A 19,845-nucleotide genomic window follows, 5' to 3' on the forward strand; every position below is an offset into this window, starting at 1 on the left:
ATGTGGTCGTGACCTTTACATTGTGTAAAATCCTATCTAGCATTCTCTTTCTCTGGGAATTTAGTTATTTTTTTTAGTCTTGTCTTACCACTGACTAAGTAAGAAAACTAAAAAGATATCTTCTCCTAGTTGATTCACATTCACTGGTGTGTCAGTGGGTTAAAAGCAGTTTTGTTTCAGCGAATGACACGAAAACATCCTACCCATGTTTTCTTTTCTTTTTAGAATTTGTGGAAGCATGATGTGGGATGGATAAACAACAACGAAAACTCTACAGTAAGTTGACTGGCTGTTAGAATGACTTGTACTTTAACAGTGTGTGTTTTTATGAAGGGTGAATGTGGATTTGTAATGATCGAGTATGAATGACCCTGTTGACCTCCAAAGAAGGAACACACGAGTGAGTCAGAGAAAAACAGAATATGAATTTCTTAATTTATTATTTCTTAATTTATAGGTTTTCAAGGCCTCCATCAGATGTTTTCTTGACCATAGTATGAAATCATATAAATTACTTTTAATAACTTTTAATGTTTCCAAATTGCTAATTACTCAGTATTTTATACATTTGTATTTTATAATCCAGATGTCCTTTTTTTTCTAGTACACATGCAGACCACTACGAGCTCTATATACCTTTTCATGAAAACAATTAATTCATGAAACTAAATACACAACTTGCTCTCTGTGTAGATGGCCTCCAGTGACCCTGACCTTCCTGACCCCTCTGGTGACCCACAGCCCGGTGACCTCATTGAGATCTTCAGACCAGGCCTATCAGCACTGGGCTCTCTACCTGGGAGACGGTTACATCATCAACTTAACTCCTGTTGGTCAGTAGAAGCAAAAACAAACAAACAAAAGCTCTTATTTTTTCTTATCTAAATGTGATAGTTAAGGTAAAAAGTATTCTTGTTTTTCCCCTTTAAAAACAGTTCTGTTTCATATTATAGTTAAGGTGAGCAGGTGTGGCTACTCTACTCCTAAAGTCCCCTAAAAATCAGTATAGTTCAACTTTTTGTTGGAAGTATTGACCTCACTTTCAACTGGTTTCCCTTATTACATTGGTAAAAAGTTCAGCGTCTTTAACTGAAACTTTAAAGGCTGTAATGACTGTAATTCTGGCTCTTTATTGAGGAGTGATTGAGACATGATACATCTAGTATCTAATCTGTATGAGTCATGGAAAATCTGGGTTGATTCAATCCCACTCTCTCCTCTTCCTCCTCAGATGAGAGCCAGGCAGCCTGCCATGTCCAGTGTGAAGTCTGTCTTCAGCAGGAAGGCAGTGGTGCGCATGCAGCTGCTGAAGGAGGTGGTGGGAAGCGACTCGTACCGCATCAACAACAAGTACGACCACAACCACACACCCCTGCCTGTCTGTGAAATCATCCAGCGAGCACAAGTCCTCATTGGCCAGGAGGTGTCTTATGACCTGCTTGGGAGCAACTGTGAGCACTTTGTTACCCTTCTGCGCTACGGGGAGGGGGTGTCCGAGCAGGTATCTCAGTGTTTTGTGTTGTTTCTGTATTTCATGCCATCAGGGCAAAACACTTCATCACTCCACAGACCACAGGGACTAATGTCACCACTGTCATAGTTTTACATGTGAAATATATGTTCTGGAAGAAAAGAGAATGCCTGTTTTTTTGCCTCTTAGCTTCTGTTACTTTCTGGAGTCTGCATTTGTTTTTATGTAAGCATGTGAGCTGCTCTGTTTGCCTGAACACCGATCAATAATTCAACATGAAAACAAACTTATTTTTATCACAAGTTAAATAACAAATTGGGATACAATAGAGAGGAATCTACCAAAACCCTGTAAGATGACAACCTGGTGACTGTCCCTTCTCATGAGCAACAGACACATTTTTAGCATGTACAACTGTTTCTGAGTTGATTCATTGTGAATTACACTGTATCATGACATGCAATAAAATTCAGGGCTATTACTGCATATTGCTTTATTCTGACCTCTGCTATTCCTTTACAATAATCCTAAATCAGTCCACCTCCTCTGCTTCTCTTTGTCTTCTCAGGCTACACGGGCCATTGGGGCCATCAGTTTGGTGACGGCAGCAGCCAGTGCCTTCTCTGTCCTGGGACTGATCAACACACGATCCAGAAACAGGCCTTTCTGACAGCTGTGATCTTCACTGAATTGCGTTGTCTCCCAACATTCATGCGGCTGTGATAAAAAGAATTAAATAAAGCATTAATTAAAAATACAAAAAAGTGTGTTAACTTGTTCAGTACCATGGCTCATATACAGAAGTCTACATCATGTGGTTTCAATTGTGTTTATTAGCCTAAAACATCTGCATGACCAGACACCTCTGCTACTTTACATCTTTTTTATCCATCCATTATCTGTACTGACATGCTGTGAGGTGACAAGGTTCCAGGTTCCCGGTCTTAAAGTTATTTATATATTTTTAATTTAATTTTTTGTTTTTCCATCACTACTACCATTTACTTACATCTTAAACAAGGGCTGCAACTAATGATTATAAGCATTTTCAAGTTGAAATGTGCAAATGCTTAAATAAATAAGCATTTAAAAACTGTACTTGCACAATACTTAATAAAATGCAATAGGTGACTTACCACAGGATGTTTTAAATTAAATTAAATTAAATTAAATTAAATTAAATTAAATTAAATTAAATTAAATTAAATTAAATTAAATTAAATTGGTTTATTTGCAGACCAGCAGGTGGCAGCAGCGTCCTGTGAACAACGGAGACAACTCAGAAGAAGAAGAAAAAAAAAACAACCTTACACTGTGACGTAGAATATCTGCGCCGAGGCAGACACACGTGTTGTTTTCCTGAGACGTCGCTTGAACGGTTTATGTCCTGACAAAGTGTGACATTTCAGTTTTGTGAGTCCAGTGTAACACCACAGCGACAAATATGGGGAAGAAACTCAAAGTCGGAAAGACCAGAAAAGATAAATTCTACCACCTGGCTAAAGAAACAGGTATAGTACAACTCTCAGGGAAGATAACAAGCATTGAGGTAGATGTTAGCTTTAGCCGGCTTGCTAGGTAACTCGCTCAACCCTGCCTTGTCTTTTTCAGGTTATCGCTCTCGTTCATCCTTCAAGCTCATCCAGCTCAACCGTAAATTTCAGTTTCTGCAGAAAGCCAGAGCTCTGGTCGACCTGTGTGCTGCTCCGGGAGGATGGTGAGCTGCCTGTCAACATCTGAAACTGAAACATTCATAACTTTGTCAAAGGGCCTAGAACAAAGATTTTTCTAAATTAAATTCAGCGTGTGAACCTTTGCCAGTTGCAAACAGCTTACTTTGTGTTCATTTAATTCTGAAAAACGTGCGCCTATAAAAATCAGAAAGTAGTTAAATTGTTAAAACGTGGTTCAACCTTCAATATTAATTGTGCACTGCCACTCGAATCACACAGATTTTCCTCTTTAATGGTGTTTGATAAGAACCTGCCCATAATGATACCTGATAGAAGCAGGAACAGACTTTGTTTGATAATGACATTTTGCCAAAACATCACTTGACACCTATTTACAGTCAAATCAACACAATTTTAACACAAACAGAACATTATGGCCTTCATGGAGGGAGGATTTATTACAGGAATGTTGTGTCAGACTGCATTAGTTTTAACTTGATGCTCCTAACACATTGTATTTGTATTTTCTGCCTCAGAGAAATAAGTGTGTGACATGTGGGATATGAGTACATTTTAAAGACCCTGATGATTAAACTTTTCCTTGCAGGTTACAGGTAGCGTCCAAGTTTATGCCCGTTTCAAGTCTCATTATTGGTGAGTCTGTTCGTCTGTCTCAATTTGTGTTGATTCAATTTTCCAACCGTTGTAATGTTTCTCATTCTCTTCTGTGACTCAAAATGATACATTTCTTAGCATCATAGCTACTAATCTAACCTCTTTCTATTTTTATATCAATTTCAGTTCTAGTTGTACTGATTAATCTCATCTACATCTGCAACTAATGATTTATTTTTATCAGTTGATCTGTCAATTATTTGATAAATTGTTTGGTTCAGTAAGTGTTTAGTCCAAGGTGTCCTATACAGTTTGCTTGATTTGTCCAATCTACAGCCAAGACTCAGCAATCAATGATATTAACAAAGCCGGAAACCATTAAAAAAAATAATAAATTGTGGATTGCTCAGTTAATAAAAAATAGTTTTCGATCCAGCATCATCTATTGTTATCTATCGTTTGGAGTAACCCAGTTAGAATCAATGACAGTGACTGAGATGATGCTGGTGAATGTTTTTAAAAATTGTTTCCTCCTGTCAGGTGTTGATCTGGTGCCCATCAAGCCCATCCCCAACGTGGTGACGCTGCAGGAAGACATCACCACTGAGAAATGCAGACAGGTGAGACAGCGGCTGCAGAGTCCAGTGTCTCTGTGTTTTCCAAAGATCAGATTTCTCTAAAAGCAGAGGCTATAACAAACCGTTTTTAATGTGTATTTGTTGAGTGAGATACCGTCTGTCCTGTATGCAGGCTTTACGGAAGGAGCTGCAGACGTGGAAGGTCGATGTGGTGTTGAACGATGGAGCTCCGAATGTGGGAGCCAACTGGCAGCATGATGCCTTCTCACAAGGTAAGAAAGGCTAACGCAGGAGTTTCAGCACACTGGACTTAAATTTGACATCCGTCGTGGTGGGTGGTATTTGAACCTAAAATCTCTCTCCCTCCGTTCTCCTCTTCGCCTCTAGCTCATCTGACCCTCATGGCTCTGAAGCTAGCTTGTGAGTTTCTGACCAAAGGTGGCACTTTTGTCACAAAGGTCTTCCGCTCCAAAGACTACCAGCCGCTGCTCTGGATTTTCCAGCAGTTCTTCAAGAAGGTGCAGGCCACAAAGCCGCAGGCGTCTAGGAACGAGTCCGCCGAGATCTTTGTCATCTGTCAGGGTCAGCGGCGATCTATGATGACTGGATTTTAATACATTTTCCAAAGGAGTAGCCTGTTTCCTAGTGGCCTCTGCAGATTACATCTAAACCCACTTTGTCTTTTTTCCTTACCAGGCTTTGTCGCCCCGGATAAAATCGACAGCAAGTTCTTTGACCCCAAACATGCGTTCAAAGAGGTGGAGGTGCAGGCCAAAACTGTGAGGGAGCTGATTCCCGTCAAGAAGCCAAAGGCAAGAATGAGATGACTGAGTACTAGATGAGCAGTAAACTGCTCAGTCACAATAAGAATACCAAACAGGACTTTCCAGTGATCTCCTGTAATTACCTGAACAGCACATAAATTGCTATCACTCACAAATGTCTGACTTTTGATTAAGACACTGATGGAGCATCTCCTCCTCTGTTCCAGGCGGAGGGATACACAGACGGCGATCTGACACTCTACCACAGCTTCACAGTGACGGCCTTTCTCAAAGCTGACAACCCTGTGGACTTCCTGGGGAAAGCCAGCGAGGTGAGATTAGCTTTGATTTGAAAACTTGTGGACGACCGAGGCTGTCATTACGTAAACAGTAAATATAAACTGTAACTGTGTAAGATGTATCCTGGCACTATAGCCACTTTCTTTCTTCAGTGGATTGAGTTTCTTTGCTGTCAAAGAGATGGTTTAGTTATTCGCTGAGGAGGAGCAACTAGATGTGGTTTATTTAATGCCATGAAAACACCAAGTCTAACTTGTAAAAATCCAGCCAAAGAAAAGTGTTTCCGCATTGCCATTCTCACACAATCGTCTTCATTCAGATCGCCTTTGACAACCCAGACCTGGAGTCTCACTCGGCCACCAGTGATGAGATAAAGGAGTGTTGTCGCGACATCAAAGTCTTGGGCCGTAAAGAGCTCCGGTAAGCCCTTTATCTGTCTGCCACTGCTGAGGTTTGTGCAAAGTTGGCATTTTTCAAGAAATACAGAAAAGATGAGTGACTCAGGTATGCATGTGTGTGTGTGTTCTTCTTTTCTCCATCCTCATGTCTGCAGCCTGCTGCTTAACTGGAGGTCCAAGCTGAGGAGATACCTGGCCAAGAAACTGAAGGAGGAGGCCAAACAGCTTGACCAGGAGATCAGGTACACTATTCTATACGGCACATTAGCAAAAAGCCACAGAAATATTGTTCTATGTTTTGTTGGGATGTGTCACAGCAGATCACAAACCCTCTCTGCTTTGTTTTTAGCTTAAGTTCTGACGAAGAGGAGGGTAATTCAGAGGAAGAACCAGACGTGAAGAAAAAGGAGGAGGAGGAGGACAAGGAGGAGAAGGAGGATGATGACGAGGAGGAAGAAATGGAGATGAAGCTTGCTGAGCTGAAAGCCGAGGAGGTGGCTGAGCTCAAACGGTACGACAAACTTGTTTCCTGTTACTCTGGACGTTTATTTTCTGCTACTTTTACTGCTTGTCCATTTGATGAATTACAGTGCCCTTGATGTGGATTTAGTGAAAAAAACACTTGCTGATATGACATTTCTTAGGAAAACAGTGTTTTTATAACTGTCATGCTTCATCAGGAAGAAGAGGAAGCTGCTGAAGGAGCGGAGGAAGCAGAGGGAGAGAGTGGAGCTGAAGATGGACCTTCCGGGCGTCTCCATCGCCGACACCAACGACTCATCCATGTTCTCACTCGCCACCATCAAGAAGCAAGCGGTAACAATCCTCCCACTGAACTTTACAATTGCTCCGGTTCACACAGAGAAGCAGATGAACCTCTCACCAACGCCAGCTGGTTTTTCCTTTGTTTAACACGTTGACGTCTCTCCATCAGGTGCTGGCTGATATATCCAAGGGGGACATGCAGGCAGCAGACGCTCTGGTAGATGGAGAGGATGACGATCTTCACCTGTCAGAGGAGGAGGACGATGACGCGGATAAAATGTCCCTGGCCTCTGATTTAGATGAAGACGAGTTGGAAGAGGTGGAGCAGAGACAGAAAGAGCTGGAGAAGAAAGCACCAAAGAAGAAGTAAGTAGACCAGGAACAGGCCTGCGTTTTCTAATTAAATTTGTTAAAAATTTTGTTGCCTGGAAAGTGTTTTTTCTTCTTTTATTTTTATTTTATTTTAATTTCATTGTAATTGTGTCATACTCATCTGTTTTCATCTGTGAACAACGTGCTCCAACTGTATTAAATTCAGGCCTTAAATTTGAAGCAAAGATTACATTTCAACCAGTAGACAGATGAAACCTGTTCATTTTGACAATCGTTGACTTTTTTCCCACCAGATAAGGGAATACTACATGAAACAAGTCTGTTCGGTTCTCTGCTAATTCCTGTATGTGTTTCCCAGAGTGCAGTTTGCTCAGGAAGAGGAGGATGAAGAGCAAGAGGGTGGTTTGCTGGTGGAGCTGGAGGGAAAGGATGAGAAGAAAGAGCGAGAGAGCAACCTGTGGTTCAGCAAGGTTTGTCTATGTGTGTGTGTGTGTGTGTGTGTGTGTGTGTGTGTGTGTGCGTGTGTGCGCGCGCGCGCGCGCATGCTCTCACATAGTGCAACATATACAGCTCGGTTGTTCCTTTTCTGCCATTCGTGGCATTAATTCCACAGTTTGATGTTATACTATAATTGGTTGCCTGGTTCTTTCTTCACATCATTGCTGATCTCCCTCCTGGCTTATATCCGATTTCTGTGTGATCTCCACCCTGTGACCCCGCCGCCCTTTTTACTCTGCAGGGCATCTTCTCCGAGCTCAACCTGGAGTTAGACGCAGAGAGCGAGCTCCAACAGACTGAGTGGCTCCAGAACAAACAGACAGGTAACCATCTCCCCTGTTTGTCCTTCATTTATTTACACGTTCATCAAACCAATTTTTTTCTAAAATATATTTCCACAATCTATAAAGTCCTGACACAAAAACGATAGCATAAAACTAACTGCATCACTTGTACGAGGATAGCAGCTCTCCTGTATGTGGAACTGACAACATTAATGTAATTTTTTTATAGGAAAAGGTAAAAAGAGGAAAGCTGAGGAGGAAGAAGAGGAAGAGGAGGAAGCTGCTCAGCCAGAGGAGGAAAAGGCAGGACCGTCTTCACAGGAGGCTGAGGAGGACAGCGACAGCGACTCAGACGACAGCAGCGACGACGAGAAGTAAAACTTCATTTACTGTGGATGCTTTAAGTCACAATTAAAACAATGTACAAATAAATCACTCAAAACTTTGCTCCTTTTTCCAGGGAGATTACCAGGATGAAGCAGGCCAAGGGGGCTGGTGGGATGCTGGGAGAGGCCGATGATGACGAGTTCCAGGTTGTTCCTGTAGAAAGCACCAGTGAGTAACAAAAAACGCTTTCACATTAGTAGGGTGTATTTCCAATGAGATAATTGTTCTAGAAACTGCAGATTAAACCAGACATCAAAGTATGAAGCTTTTTTTTTTTTAAACTAAGTTAATACATTTGTGTATATCAATCAAAAACACTTTTACATGATAACAGACAGCCTGTGAGAGTCCTTCAGTCTGATGTTGTGTGTAACTTTGTGGATCTGTGTATATTTTGTGCACCTCAGGTAAGAAAGCCAGGATCCTGGATGCAGAGGGCCTGGCCCTGGGCTGTCAGATCGCTACGTCTAAGAAGAGAGCCAGAGACCTGGTGGACAGCTCCTTTCATAGGTATGTGCGTGTGTGTGTGAGAGAGAGAGAGAGTGAGCTACAAAAATATGTGATGAGGTGTTACATGTATTAATTTTGCAGGGTTTAAATCATTTTTAAACTAATTGATTGATTATATCTGTTACACATGTTGTGGTCTAAAGAGCTAGTTCAGTGACATCCATTAGTAGAAATGCTTCACTGGCCTAGTGTTTGACAAAGTTAAATAAGAAAAGCATATATCAGTATGTAGCTGTGCAGCAAACTGATTGTACGCTCCTGCAGGTTTGCTAGCTCTGAGGAGCAGTGGGAGGTACCTGAGTGGTTCCTGGATGATGAGCGTAAACACCGGAAGAAGCCAGTGCCAGTCACCAAAGAGATGGTGGAGGAGTACAAAGAAAAATGGAGGGAGATCAATGCCCGACCCATCAAACGAGTTGCTGAGGCCAAGGCCAGGAAGAAGAGGAGGGTAAGTTAAGGGGAAAAAAACACAGCAAAGAGGTTGAAGACATTAAAAGACGATCAGACTGGATTATTATTGAAATCATTATAGCTGATAGATCTATACTTACATGTATGAAAACTCACTCAAAACTTTTATTTTTTTGTAATTTGTTGGCCCCTCTTTGACTTCTCTAGATGCTGAAAAAGATGGAGCAGGCTAAGAAGAAAGCAGAGGCAGTCGTCAACACAGTGGACATCTCTGAGAGAGAGAAGATGGCTCAGCTGAAGAGGTATGACGTCACACATGTTGGGTGGGAGCAGTGCCTCAAAAGGAAATTATGACTTCATCAAACTATAATTTCAGGAATAATAAAATGATCTTTTCCTCATTCTGCCAGTATCTACAAGAAAGCAGGCCTGGGGAAGGAGAAGAGAGAAGTGACGTACGTTGTGACTAAAAAGGGAGCCGGCAAGAAGGTGAGACGGCCGCCCGGCGTCAAGGGTGTCTTCAAAGTGGTGGACAGTCGCATGAAGAAAGACATGCGGGGAATGCAGAGGAAAGAACAACACGCTAAGGGGGGCAAAGGAAAAGGTGGCAAAGGCAAAGGGAGAGCATCAAAAGGTGGTAAAGGAGGAGTGAAGGGTGGTAAAGGGCGAAAAGGAAAATAAATTTGAGCCCATAACCCTGTCACAGTCCTGCCTTTCTATCTAACTATTAAACATTGCCTGGGCTTATTTGCAGGTTAGCATTTATGGAGCTTTGTGAGGTAAATCCCACAGTTTGGGCTCCTGTAACATGGACAGAGGCTAAAATGAACTTTGGTCATTGACACAAATGCCCTCTTTTTAGCAACCTTTGCTGAGGTACCTTGAACTGTCGGACACTTGAGCTATGATCCCAGGGTATCGCAGCGCTGGTGTTGCGTTTACGTCTTTCTAAAGATGTATATTATTTGTCTGAAGCTCTTTGAATGGAGTGGCCTCACCAAAGAGCTGATCTGTAAATCAAGTTTAACACCGTAACAGTGAATATGTGTTCATTGAATTTTGTAAATATTAAATACACATCTTTGCAATAAATATGTTTTGTTGAAATGTGTTATTTCAGTGTCATTCATTTCTCATTTCTGTAATGATTTGGGCTGATCAATGTGACTCAAATGAAAGTGGCTGAACAAATACATAAGATGTATTGATTACTTTCTATCCAGGAGAGAGAAAGGAGTGAGAAGCACCAGGAGCTCCCAGGTGTGTGATCAAGTATACACAAAGTCTGCTCTGTTTTCAGATGAATTTTATGTTTGCAGCTAAATCTGTGCCAGATTTTTTTAAGGATCCCTTGAGCCTCACTAAATTGACACCAGGCAACTGTATGGAAGTGACAGTTACACCCCAGTTTCATGCTTTACGAATATAAATCAGCTTAGTCAGTCTTAGTTTGTTTTTCATTGTCTTTGAAGCCATTTATTACATTTGTAACCTTCTGAGATATTTCCTTGAAATTAATTAAATTCCAGTGCAACCACAAACAATATAAGCTTATTTAAAAAATACCATCTGCTTTTATTTTGATGGTTAAAAGCGCACTACCTAAAATTATTAACTTTATTGTTCTTTTTTAAAAAATTAGATTATAATTCTGTTAACATTGTGTGCTCTATTTTCTGAACTACTGTTGATGATGGATCAGTTGCCATGTATTGTTGAAAGACAGCATGGTGACATCTAATGGTTTCCAGTAATTACAGCAGCCATTGTTCCAGTAAGCCTGACAGCCAGTCCTCCTTTTGAATGAGGCATGGTGATGAATGTGATGGGTGCAGAGGTGGGCTCTGCGCTTTGGTAAGGATCCTTGATAAATTCTCACTGACACTTAAATACCACAATAAATAAAATCAGATGATGTTTCTCTATGCTGGCATATTTATGTGATTCCTCTACAGGTATTCATATGTGGCAGTGTGCAGGCAGTCTTCCAGCATGGCATCACTGCACTTCTATGCTGCCCTCAAAGGGCTCCGCCTCCTCCACAGGTGGATGCGCTGCAGCCTCACCAGAGGATTGAGGGCAGTGACCATTTAGCAGGAGGGGATGCACCACCACAAACCCCAGGGCACCAAGTCAATAGCAGGTTGCAGAAGAATATTTGAACTTGACCGAGCATTGCTCTGAGGATAAACCCAACATCCCCCTCTTCCTGCAGGACCTGCAAGCCTCAACCAAGGACCACGTCTCTCTCACTGACACATGTTGAAAATGTTCAGTCAACTGCACGTCAGCCAGACTGATGATAATAATCTGGGAAATATATCACAGTTTAAAAATGTTTAAAAACTGACTGTTTACTTGATCTGGTGTTTTGTTGTGTCTTAACCATGGGCAGGAATCACAGTTTTATGAAACTAGAATTCCCTAGTTTCAATATAATGATAACAGAAGACCAAATAAAACTTGGCAGTACAATGAACAAGTAATGACTTGTTTCAATTTTGAAATTTCAATATAAACTTGGCTTTTGTAATTTAAAAGGGATAACAATATTTCTTCTTCGCTATTTTTGTAGTAATTGATTGATTCTCTGCTGAGCAGCAGTGATACATCTTTCATTTTCTGTGAGAAAGTACAAACTGCTTGTACAGAGCATGGATGGATTGCTGACGTCATGGTTTGGTGTGGTGGAAAAAGTTGTAATAGGTGAGTTTCAGTTTATTAATTTAAAGTGGTAAGTCAGCAAGAACAAAATGTGAGGAAGGCAACAGGAAAACAGTGAGGAAGATGTCTTGTAGTAGCCTGCAACAAAATGTAGAAACATAAATACATAACAAAGACTACAACCATGACCTTTGGAAGTAAATTATGTTTGACATTGAGTATTTCATCTACACATTATCACAGGTATTTTGTTTTTATCCATTAGAAACAAGATAGGGTTAGGGGACCATGTTTCTCTCAAAGGTGTGGCAAATTTTTTTAATATTTAAAGTACATTTTCTTAATGATTCTTTTGCACTTATACTCAACGTGGTGGTATTGTATTTTGTACGGCATTCATTTTTACCAAAATAATGATCTTCAGTTTTTTTCCATTAGGAATAGAGTTGCTCTCCCAGAATAAGTCACACCTTAATTTTTCCACGGTGAAAGAGATGTAGTTACGGGATAAAATAAGGCACATGACTAACTACACTTCCCGTGAGCCTTCGCGACACGGAAGTTCCGTTATGTGTCAAAGGTTCTGTAAAGCGTTTGTTGTTGTGTGGTGGTAACTTGTAGTAAGGATGAGCTGTTTTTGTTCCTAATTAGAGATGACATTTACATTACAACAAAAAATATTTAAAGAGCTCAGTTTGAGTCGGGGGGTCTGACAGTGTAGCTGTGCCAAAAGCTGTAATTCAGCGCTGACTTAACGTAGCTGCAACGACAGTAAAGTTAGCCTCCTGTACTTCTCTTTCCTTTAGCTAAACCTCCACCTCCAGTCCAGCTAGCTAACTAAACACCGGACGGTTAGTCGAGAAAGGACCTTCCTGTTTTTGCCAGGATGCTCTTCAGTCTCCTGTTGTGCATCCTGTTACTGGGTGTGACGGGGCAGCAGGTGGACGAGGACTGGGTCGACCCCTATGATATGCTCAACTACGATGCAAGCACCAAAACGATGAGGAAGCCCACTGAGGTCTGGTGATGTTGACTAGCCTACACATTTAACAACATTGCTATTGTCCTGAATGCTCTGAGGCCACTCTAATACCTCTGTTGTGACGTGTGTGTGTGTGTTTGCTCTTCAGCCAGTAAACTACAACAACGTGGCAACCAAAAGAAGAGAGTCCACTCAGGACTCCAGCCTGGCCGAGCTAGCTTCGTGTAAAGGTCAGGTAGTGGATCTGCAGAGACAGGTTGGTGGTTTTGTTTTGGAGTTATTTTTGACATAAGACAACCCTTACATGCCACTACTGTTGTCCAAAAAACAAGAATGAAACCAAAAGTTGTAAAATGCAGATAAAAAATTAATACATTAAAGCATATCTCTGTGTCAGTTCCCAGTTTTTACTACCTAACTGTAATAAATTCAGAGGATCTCGTGTCATCTGGTAACTGTAAAATTTTAGCCCTCACATTCAAAAAAGGTTTAGATCCAAAAGCACCATATCTTTGCATTACAGCAGAGTTTTGTTTGTGCCTAGTATTGTACCTATGTTGGTCTTGAGAACTCTCAAACACTTTGAGGTGGTCGTATGCCATCTAGACCAGCCACCAGAGCAGAGAGGGTGTAGGGCATCATCCATTGTTAGGAGCTACACCTTTGTCAGGAGTTACAGGAATTCAGTCCACCACAGCACTGTGGATAATGACAGTTAAAAAGGTTGAGCAGCAGGAAAAGAAAACAATATTTAATATTATAGTTTTCTCTGAAGAAGGCCTTAGGAGGTATTTAATTTACAAAAGTGTCAAATCTAGTCTCTTGGCTGCTGTAGGAAGTAATGTTTGTTCAAAAATGTTTCTGTATATGCATTTGCAAGTTGTCAGGACACAACAAAACTAAAAGTGGGATTGTTGTGATAGTTGATTGTTCTGCAGGACGCTGTCAGCCAGCACAGCCAGACTGGTAGAGTAATTGTAACTGCAAATATTGTGCTTTGCTTTTATTCAGATTGAAGAACAAAAGAAGAAGATCACACTCATCTCACAGCAGCCTACATGCCATCCAGTGTTCAGGAGATTCCTCAGCAGGCTCCTGAAGGAAATACAAAAACTTGGGTTGGTAGGTGGTCATTTCATGTTGCATTATGTTTTTGCTAATCTCAAAAACATTTGCAATCATATGACTTACAAGCCTTTCTATTTAAATGTTATATCCCTGATATTGATAGCTCTTCTTAACCTTATTCAAACAAAATTCTGCTTCACTAATTCAATATAACCAAGGTGTAGTTGGGACAAAACAGCAGAAAACGGGGCTTTGGCATTTTAACACACCTATCCCTTTTCTCCCCAGCCCACTGACTCCTCAGACGTGTTCTACGATGCTAAAATCAGACTGTCCAAACAAGCCATGGCAGAGATTCAGACACTTCTGGAGGGCGAAGACAGCTGGAGAACAGGGGCTCTGGACAATGCCATCAGTCAGATACTGGTGGATCTTAAACCACATGACTACGAGGCCTGGAAGTGGCATTTTGAAGACACTTTTGGCGTGGAGCTTGACACACTGTTAAAAGTGAGCTCATTCATTAATCTGAAGTCTTTGTTTGTGAATCTGAAAGATAGGCCTGTTACAAACCTGAGTGTCTGTTGTTCACTTGGTAACTTTTTAAACTCCACCTGAAATTGGAAATACCAAAGACCTACATGTAATGAGAGATTAAAGCAGCTCTCTTTGATTGCCTTTATCCATCAGTCATTGCAATATTCACAGTTTCCCTCTGTTCTTCTTGCTTGTGTTTCAGATGGGGCTGTTTGTTCTGGTCATAGTGGCCATCATCTGCACTCAGCTGTGGACAACTGTCTCCTGGTTCATGCAGTTCAGTAGACTGTTTGCTGTCTGCTTCTTCGTCAGTATTGTCTGGAACTGGTTTTATCTGTACAAGGTGAAGAGCTGTTTCAGTTCCCTCACTCTTGTTATAGCTGTCATCCAATGCTTTTTTAAAAACTAATAAATATTTTTGTAATTCCATTAAATTTTTTGGTCTAGATTGCCTTTGCTGAGCACCAAAAAAACATAGTGCAGATGGACAGCGTCAATGAAAAGTGCACTGGAGTGAAGAAAATTGACTGGAGTGATAGTCTGAAAGGTAAACTAATAACAAGTAAAACAAACATTACAGATTCTTGGTGTCTGTGGTCAGGTTTTGATCTCTCCACTGCTCCATATATGGATCCTTTCACATGCACTGTCCCATATTCATATCAGATGTACAGCTTTTGGTTTTAATGTTTTGCTTAATGCACAATACAGCACTCTCAGCTGCTGTAATAGACTGACTGTGATTGATTCCCTGCAGAGTGGTTCCGAAGCACCTGGACTCTTCAGGATGACCCTTGTAAGAGATACTATGAAGTTCTCATGGTCAATCCCATTCTGCTGGTACCTCCAACCAAGGTAGGTCATTGGGCTGGTGTGGTGGTACCTGCTCAGGCTATGTATAGGCATGTGTCTAAAACGTGACGTCATTCCAGGGATATCAATGCGTTGAACCACCAGAATGTTGCACTGCTCTAACACGAGTCGTATGGTCCAGTACAAGGAAGAAGAAGTACAAGGTGCGATCAGAAAGTTCCAAGACTATGCATATATCAAGCAAAAACTGCACCTGATTTAAATTTAACCACCATCCCCTTCGAAGTAGTTACCTTGTGCAGTGATACACCTGCTCCCAGCCCTCCTGTCGCACTGGGGACATTTCTTGGAAGTCCTGTTCTGTAAGTGCGTCAAGCACCATCTGCAACTGGCCCTGGATCTCCTCAGCTGTGTCGATATGACAACCCGTCAGCTTGAGTTTACATTTTGGAAAGAGGAGGAGGTTGCATTGAGCCAAATCTGATATGTAGGGCAGGTGGCGAGCGACGCTTGTGTTGACGATGCTAAAAACTCACTCATTTTCAATAAGCTGTGAGCAGGCATATTGTCATGATGCAGCACACAGTTGCTATAGTGCCACTGTTCATGTCGTTGGTGCTGAATGTCCTCAGTTAGACTCCTCAGAATGGTGCAGTAGAACTTGGCATCGAAACTCTGACAAATTCATGGTGCACGGCTCCACGACTGTCCAAGAAAACAGCGAGCACGTTCTTGGTTGCGCTCCTGACCTGATGATTCTAGACTACAGGCTCTTCCACTGCAAAGACTTCTCTTTGGCCTCTGGGCTGTAGCCATAGACCTAACATGAAGGTTAGGTCATCCTGGGCTTGTTAAGGGACTTCTACATGGTGCTGCCTTTGCTTCATGGTGATCCTTGTAGAATGAAAGCATTTCAGTTAATCGCTCTATCATACAAATATGTTACTATTCAATGCTTGAGTCCTCTTGAAATTGAAAGTCTTGAACTACTTTAATTTCTGCATTGGTTTTAAATATCCGTATTAGTTTTTATTATCTGTATTTGTATGGAAATGGCACATAGGTTACATTTAAACATCCCTCTCTGTTTAGGCAATATCAGTTACCATCACAACCTTTATCACGGAGCCACTGAAGCACTTTGGCCAGGGGATCAGTGAATTTCTTCGCGCCCTCCTCAAAGATCTACCAGTTACCCTGCAGATCCCAGTTCTGCTCACAATTGTGCTCTCCATTTTGGTAAGGACCCTCACTAAAATTCTCACTGACACATGAATACCACAATAAATAAAATCTATATACTGGTATTTTATGTGACTCCTCTACAGGTATTCATGTACGGCAGTGTGCAGGCAGCCTTCCAGCATGGCATCACTGCACCTCTACGTCGCCCTCGAAGGGATCCACCTCCTCCACTGGTGGACGAGCCGCAGCCTCGCCAGAGGATCGAGGGCCGTGACCACTTAGCAGGGGGCGATGCACCACAGCAAGCCCCAAGACACCGAGCCGATGATGTCAGGTTGCAGAGGAATCAGGTTCGTCAGAGGCAACCCAACAGGCCCAGGGAAAAACAAACCCCTGTGGATGTGGAGACACTGAACCCTTCCTTCAGAGGGGATGAGATAGATGCCCGGCGGCGTGAAGGAGGACCCGATCCAGACAAGAATCTCTCTGCTGACTCAGATCCAGAAAGTCAGCAGGAGGCACAAGAGGAGCCAGAGGGAGCGAGTGCTAGCAGTGCTTCTGCTGCTAACAGAGCCCAAACAAAAACTAAAGCCACTCGGTCAGATTCATCTAAATCAGAGGCTAAACCTTCATCTCAGCCAGCGGGACGGCAGCCTTCACACACTGATGTTCAGGTGAGTTCTTGTAAAATACAGGAAAACTAAATAAAAATTCTCTTAATATCAGATTTTACATATATGATAGTGCTTCTTAACTGTAAATATCCCTGTTGTTTTTTTTAATGCTTCAGTATTGTGTGTGTACTAATGGGATGGTGAATAATCATAAGCTTCACACATTGGTAAATAAATATTTAACACTTAGATCATATTTTTATTTGGGTATTTGTTCAGTGTACCTCTGTGTTTTGATGATAGCTGTTAAAATGTTTAAGTCATCTTGTTCTTCTGAGTGTGTTTAGCCAGTATCCTGTGGTTAGATTTTATTTCTTCATTTGCTGTGTCACATTTGTGTTTCTGCCACATCATATCTCCCGAGTTAGTCTCTTGAATGACACAAATTCTAATTGCAGTGGATTTCAGCTGGGATGCCATGGCATACGTACCTTTGTGTGAACTTGATAATGGCTAAAATCTCATGAAATCAATCCTCAATCCAGAATGATTTTTTCTTCTTAGTGTAATCATGGTTGTTTATGACATTTGTTAACGACTCACACCTAAATCTGCCTTGTAATTTGTCTGCCACAGCAACAGGGAGTTTGAAATCCACTGCATATGAGAAAATTTAGATAATCAGATCTTATCGCCATTTTAGGACTTGTTGCAAAGTATGATGAAAATAAAGACTTGAAGCATGCAACCAAATGTCAAAAAATTTTAGGGAAACAAGCCAGGTATGTGCTTAATTCCCAAGATCAGTGTTATTATTATCACAACTGTCATTCTAATGTCTAAAAGTTTCTCACACTGTGGTTTGCAGGACCTGGAAGCCCCAGCTGAAAAAGGGACCTCTACCGTCACAGATGTTGAACCTGTTGGAGTCTCCATCCAGGAGACGTCTCCAGCACAAGCAGAGTAGACTGCTTGTTCTTTTAGAGCAATTTGGGCCCCAGACTTCAATGAAGGAGCCCTTAAACAGATTTGCTCTTTCATCGGTCAAAGCAGCAAGATTAGCGTCATCAGTGTTTGGTGGCAGATGTTGCTGAAATGTGCATCAGTAACATTTTAAAGGCAGCCTAATGTGGAACCAGCCCCAGTGTTGCCAACTAAGTCTTGCTGCTGCGCGGTTACCCAATACTGTTGATGAATCTGCTCACTGTTTCATGATGGTTCCGGCTGAGCTTTGTTTCCTCAGAGAAGTAGAGAGCAGAGCCTTCAGTCAGACTAAAAGCAATATCAGGGAAACAAAAAACTGATGCAGTGTTTTTAAAAACGGTACTGATTGATCTGATGTTTTGTTGTGTCTTATCCATGGGCAGGAATCACAGTCTTATGAACAATTAACAATTAATGACTTTTTTCAATTTACAACAACAACAATAAGCTTTTTTTGTGCTCATTGATTGATTGTCTATAGGAAGCTTGAGATACTGATGCTGAGCAGCAGTGATACCTCCTTTAATTTTCTATGAGAAAGGACAAACTGCTTATATAAAGCATAACAGGATTTATAAGTCAGTTTGATCATCACAGAATCATTGAGTTATACATTAGTATTTAGTAAGTCATAATGTCTACTGTTGTTTTACACGGTTTTCCAATTTGGTTGCAAACCATTATTCAGTTTATTCGAAGTGCCAAGGGGAATAATATATAACACTACAACCATGACCTCTGGAAGTAAGTTATGTAAAGGATTAAGAGATGGCATCCACCTGTTATCAGGGAGAACAGTCTGTAAACCATGAAAGGCTCAGAATGTATTCTATTTGTTTTTTTGCAGTATAAAATCATTTTGAAAGACAAATGGCTTTGTGTGTTGGAGTCCTGCTGTTCTCACAAACTAATGAGCATCCAAAATTATCTAGAACATATGTTTTGATGTCTAATCATATGTTTAACAGCTGCAACCTGAAGTACAGTATGTGTAGTATATATCTCCTTCCAAATTTAAACCTAAGCAGACTGTCAATAATGTCTTTCTCAGTTTATATTTGTGCTACACTTCACAGCCACCTGAGTGCACACAAAGACAAAGAGTCAGCTCGGAGTGTTGGTGCAGTGTCAAGCATGGAAACTGAATGAGAGGGGGAAAGGACATCATGTAGCCAGAACAGAACAGAAATTAAAATAAAATACTTATTTGTGCATGTTTGTGGAGGGTTTTTTCCCCTCTAGTTATTGTGATAATCACTTTTTCATTCTTTGAGCACTCTGTTGAGCATTGAGTGTTGTGAAATTCTGTCATGGCAAAAATACTCTTGAATAGGCACAGGCAACATTTCTATTAAACAAAATCTTGAATTTATTCTAAGGTTGATCAACACATATTTCTTTTAGAGCAATTTGGGCCCCAGACTTCAATGAAGGAGCCCTTAAACAGATTTGAGGAGAAGTTTCCCTAAATATCATATATAGCAACTAAGTATGTTTTGTTTTTTCAAACTTTATCTTTGGTTGATGATTTCACACACATGTTCAGGACATGGCTGTAGGTACTACTGAGGGACACACTAGTCATATCCTTGGTATTTTTTCTGTGTATTTTTAAGAGCCATTATATTACTACTAGAACTTAAAAAAAAGTAAAAGCAAGAATTCCAATCCTGGCAGTGAAGATGGCCTCGAATCAGCATTCAGATTTGTATGCTGGAAAAGAAAATGTATAGACATTAAATTAAACAGTAGCTGTTAAAAAGCTAAATGCTACTACTGCTACTACCAATAATACTACTAATAATAGTAATAGTAATAAAGTGTTGGAAAAGCTATTTCCTGGGTCAACAATTCCCTGTTGAAAGGGGTAGGGGTGGTAGCTGACTTATTCCCATGTAATCTCAGCAATAGTTTACAAAAACAGCTTAAGTTAATCATTTAAACATTTACGACGTTGACCCATTTCACTCCTCTCAGTGACCCCCTCGGAGGTTCTCGGGCCGCAGATTGG

The 19,845-nt window shown here is 41.1% G+C and overlaps 3 protein-coding genes across 3 annotated transcripts; all 3 read left to right on the forward strand.

Annotated features, from left to right (window-relative positions):
• The first annotated feature begins 693 nt into the window (after nucleotides 1-693).
• Nucleotides 694-2,210, forward strand: plaat1 (phospholipase A and acyltransferase 1). The gene is given in 4 exon segments (XM_018673209.1): nucleotides 694-771; nucleotides 773-837; nucleotides 1,237-1,501; nucleotides 2,040-2,210. Coding segments are annotated over 4 exon segments (510 nt in total). The 3' UTR covers nucleotides 2,142-2,210.
• Nucleotides 2,211-2,793: 583 nt separating this feature from the next.
• ftsj3 (FtsJ RNA 2'-O-methyltransferase 3) lies at nucleotides 2,794-10,094 on the forward strand. Its single transcript, XM_018673204.2, has 21 exons — nucleotides 2,794-2,982; nucleotides 3,083-3,188; nucleotides 3,752-3,798; nucleotides 4,300-4,379; nucleotides 4,510-4,609; nucleotides 4,725-4,919; nucleotides 5,034-5,149; nucleotides 5,329-5,433; nucleotides 5,721-5,821; nucleotides 5,955-6,041; nucleotides 6,149-6,310; nucleotides 6,480-6,615; nucleotides 6,734-6,930; nucleotides 7,256-7,367; nucleotides 7,637-7,718; nucleotides 7,909-8,053; nucleotides 8,140-8,234; nucleotides 8,474-8,576; nucleotides 8,841-9,024; nucleotides 9,195-9,289; nucleotides 9,398-10,094. Exons 1-21 carry the CDS (start codon nucleotides 2,916-2,918, stop codon nucleotides 9,666-9,668), a joined length of 2,586 nt encoding a protein of 861 aa, XP_018528720.1. The 5' UTR covers nucleotides 2,794-2,915; the 3' UTR covers nucleotides 9,669-10,094.
• A 2,109-nt stretch (nucleotides 10,095-12,203) lies between these two features.
• On the forward strand, nucleotides 12,204-19,206 carry clcc1 (chloride channel CLIC-like 1). The gene is made up of 10 exons (XM_018673198.2): nucleotides 12,204-12,669; nucleotides 12,782-12,889; nucleotides 13,645-13,755; nucleotides 13,990-14,211; nucleotides 14,441-14,581; nucleotides 14,686-14,785; nucleotides 14,996-15,093; nucleotides 16,144-16,290; nucleotides 16,380-16,910; nucleotides 17,719-19,206. Exons 1-10 carry the CDS (start codon nucleotides 12,538-12,540, stop codon nucleotides 17,815-17,817), a joined length of 1,689 nt encoding a protein of 562 aa, XP_018528714.1. The 5' UTR covers nucleotides 12,204-12,537; the 3' UTR covers nucleotides 17,818-19,206.
• Nucleotides 19,207-19,845: the final 639 nt, after the last annotated feature.

Source organism: Lates calcarifer, linkage group LG17 (genome assembly GCF_001640805.2).
Source record: "Lates calcarifer isolate ASB-BC8 linkage group LG17, TLL_Latcal_v3, whole genome shotgun sequence".
NCBI lineage: Eukaryota > Metazoa > Chordata > Actinopteri > Centropomidae > Lates > Lates calcarifer.

Excerpts from the sequence above, each read along its gene's own strand:
- clcc1 (XM_018673198.2), top strand. The coding sequence starts at position 12,538 with ATGCTCTTCAGTCTCCTGTTGTGCATCCTGTTACTGGGTGTGACGGGG. Across the intron at positions 14,212-14,440 it reads AGCTTGACACACTGTTAAAA|ATGGGGCTGTTTGTTCTGGT; the intron begins GTGAGCTCATTC and ends CTTGTGTTTCAG. Across the intron at positions 16,291-16,379 it reads CAATTGTGCTCTCCATTTTG|GTATTCATGTACGGCAGTGT; the intron begins GTAAGGACCCTC and ends ACTCCTCTACAG.
- ftsj3 (XM_018673204.2), top strand. The coding sequence starts at position 2,916 with ATGGGGAAGAAACTCAAAGTCGGAAAGACCAGAAAAGATAAATTCTAC. Across the intron at positions 3,189-3,751 it reads TGTGCTGCTCCGGGAGGATG|GTTACAGGTAGCGTCCAAGT; the intron begins GTGAGCTGCCTG and ends TTTTCCTTGCAG. Across the intron at positions 4,610-4,724 it reads GCATGATGCCTTCTCACAAG|CTCATCTGACCCTCATGGCT; the intron begins GTAAGAAAGGCT and ends CTTCGCCTCTAG.